Here is a 2795-nt window from a genome sequence, read left to right on the forward strand (position 1 = left end):
TGGGGGCGGGGGCGGGGGGCTGCGTTGTGTGGCTTGCGGGATCTTAGTTCCCCAACCAGGGAACCAACCTGTGCCCCCTGCAGTGGAGGCGGGAAGCCCAAACCACTGGACTGCCAGGGAGGCCCCAAAGCTTCTGTTATTGCCCTGGAGCAGCTGCAGAAACCATCTGTAACATCTGTGCTTTTATTTCAGGCAGCTGGTTTCTGGAGCTGAAACATTGAATCTTGTTGCTGAAATCCTTAAATCTATAGACAGAATTTCTGAAATTAAAGATCAGGGGGAGGAGTCTTGAGACCCACGGAGGTGCTTCCAGCTCACAGCTCTTTTTACGGCCTGAAACCATTACCCCATGGGTTCCAACATGCCGCCATGTCTCTGAATGTGCAGTCTTCACACACATTAAAGATACCTATCACGAGATACTAATTTCACGGCCTGGAACAGTATCATGAGCCGCACACAGGGAGGAGCAGCCCCTGGATGCGAGAGCCGCACCTGTGCTCCGTGTAGCCCTCCTTGGTGAGCTACGGATGCTGATCATCTGCTGGAAGACATTTCTATAAAAGCCGGTGCTTTTTTTGAGTTACTAAACGAAAACAGCAATTCTGTGATGAGCGTTTTCCATTGTCATTCTAGAATATGAACTGTAAGATAAGTTCAGTTGATCGTCTTTGCTTTCGTAAGTAGAGAAAAACAGTAAATGGGTCACAACGTAAGTGCTCGCCTCAGACAGTGACCTGTGCCTTACTGGTGGTGCTCTGTACCCCCTCTGGCTCACAGCCCACTCCTTCAGCTTCAGGGGTGGGGGTGGGGGCTCCTGTGGTTGGTGACCTGAGCGTGGATGCCCCACGAGGTGGTTGCCATTATCTTCCCGCAGGGACCGAGGTCAGCACAGGCATTCCACGGTGGGGCACCACCTAAGTGCACTGGAAAACTGGTTTTGGCTGGAGGGTTTTGCTACGCATTCCAAGCGGCATCTTGTAGGATGACATGTAGGATTCAGGGACTTGGAGCCTAGGCAGAGCCCTCCCAGGTCAGGGCGACGTTTCCCCGGGTGCCTTTCCAATCCCTTCCTGTTGGAGGGGAGGCGTAACATGCACTAGATGCCTTTTTGGCTGTTTTCCTATGGATGTTATTTTTTTAAATAAACGTCCTTTTTGCATCCTGTTCAAATTGACAGTTTTCTTATTTAATAAATTCTAAAATTCATATGCAGTGTCCTTTTTTTTCTAATTCAGCCCGTTCTTTATGCTTGAGAATCACGCTGCTGACTGTGGCCTAATGGGTGGTTTGTGCTGATAAATGAAAAAGCCCAGGGGGTTAGGGTGGACCCACACCTGCTGCTAGGCTCGGCTGCAGGGACAGTGCGCTGCGGACACGCGCGGCACAGCTGCGTGTCTTGAGTGGGACAGGTTGGAGTCTAGCATGGGAGCATTTGAGGTCCCGTGGTTGGACTTACAAGACGTTCAAACTGCTAGGCCCTGTGATCTCAGCTACAGGTAAGAGCCTCCCAGGAGTCCCCGCTGACCCCACCCTTCATCTCAACCCCACCCACTACCTTGTGCTCCTGCCCATTGGTGAAAAGTGGGTTCCCAGATCAGTTTTCAGAGCAGACTTCAGACAGGGTGGTCTAGTAGGAGAGTTAGAGTGAGCCTCTCCTGGGTGAGCTCGCAACTGCGCTGGGGCTGCCGGGGGTGGGGGTGGGGGTGCCTGGGCCATAGCCCTGGGTAGAGGGCACAGCATTTATTTTACAGGGACCAGATCACCGGGCTGGAGGGCTGGGGTGGGCACATGGGGTCTGGGTGCAGCAAGGAGGTGGGGTGGACACGCAGGCTTCTGTTACACTGTTCTCTGTGCCTTTGAAGTGTTCCACAGTAAAAAAAAAACTTCAGAGAACAATTCACGATGACTTTGTTGAACACGCATCTCTGCCTGTGCATCTGGACCCCGTGGGCTCGGGTCCCGGGCTATTACGGGGGCGCTGAGTGAGCACGGGAAGGGCCGGCAACTCTGTGGGACCCTCGCTGCAGGTCCCGCTTTGAGCCACCAACCCGCGCCCCCCTCCCCACCGCCGCCAACCCCACCTGGCTCCGGGAGGGGCGCCTGCTCCTACCTCTCCCGGCATCCTCACTCGCCTTCCAGGACTCGGCCACCGCCCCCGGGAAGACGCACTCACTCTGGAGGTCAGGGGCCCTCCCCGCGGGGGCGCGTCGCCGGGGTGAAGCTGGTCGTCTCCGACGGGCTCGGCGCACTGGCCCCGCACGGCCCGGCCGGGACAGTCGCGAGCTCTCGGCGGGTTTTCTCCTCGGTTTCTCAACCAAAACCCTGGACACAGCTAACGGAGAAACAGCACAGACAGGCTCGGTGGCTGCGGGAGGTCCCACCGCGAGAGAGAAGACTCTCCGGACCCGGTAACCGGGCCCCTTGGGGCCGCAGCGAGGCGCCGGCGGGCGCAGGGAGTCCCGCGGGCGGCCGCACGGAGGCAGCACTTGCCCGCCCGAGAGCCCCGTCCCGGCGTGCCCCGCGCCTCCGCCAAGACCTTGGAGGCGGGACTTCCGGTGTGCGGCTCAGTCTAAGCGCTGCTGCTAGAAGCGAGGGGTTCGGAGGCACGGCACCATCTCTGCGAGCAGGTGAGGAGCGACGGGGGAGGGCCGGGGGGTCGGGGGCCGGGGGGGGGCTGGTGAGGAGCGGCGGGGGGCGGCGGGGTCCGCCGCGGGGCTTATCATCACCGGGGCCCAGCGGGCGCCGTCGGGGTCAGAGCTTGCGGGGCGCCCCGACGCGCGGGGGGCCCTAGG

The 2795-nt window shown here is 59.0% G+C and overlaps 1 protein-coding gene across 3 annotated transcripts in view; it reads left to right on the forward strand.

The window, feature by feature from the left end:
- Positions 1-292, forward strand: part of ENTR1 (endosome associated trafficking regulator 1) — a 6438-nt gene extending 6146 nt beyond the window's left edge. For all 3 annotated transcript variants that reach the window (XM_007458978.1, XM_007458976.1, XM_007458977.1), the window contains one exon: positions 193-292. In XM_007458978.1, coding sequence (XP_007459040.1) covers positions 193-292 — 100 coding nt within the window. The remainder of the gene's footprint in view (positions 1-192) is intronic.
- The last annotated feature ends 2503 nt before the right edge of the window (positions 293-2795 follow it).

The sequence above is a fragment of the Lipotes vexillifer genome, unplaced genomic scaffold, assembly GCF_000442215.2.
Source record: "Lipotes vexillifer unplaced genomic scaffold, Lipotes_vexillifer_v1.1 scaffold636, whole genome shotgun sequence".
Taxonomy (NCBI): Eukaryota; Metazoa; Chordata; class Mammalia; order Artiodactyla; family Lipotidae; genus Lipotes; species Lipotes vexillifer.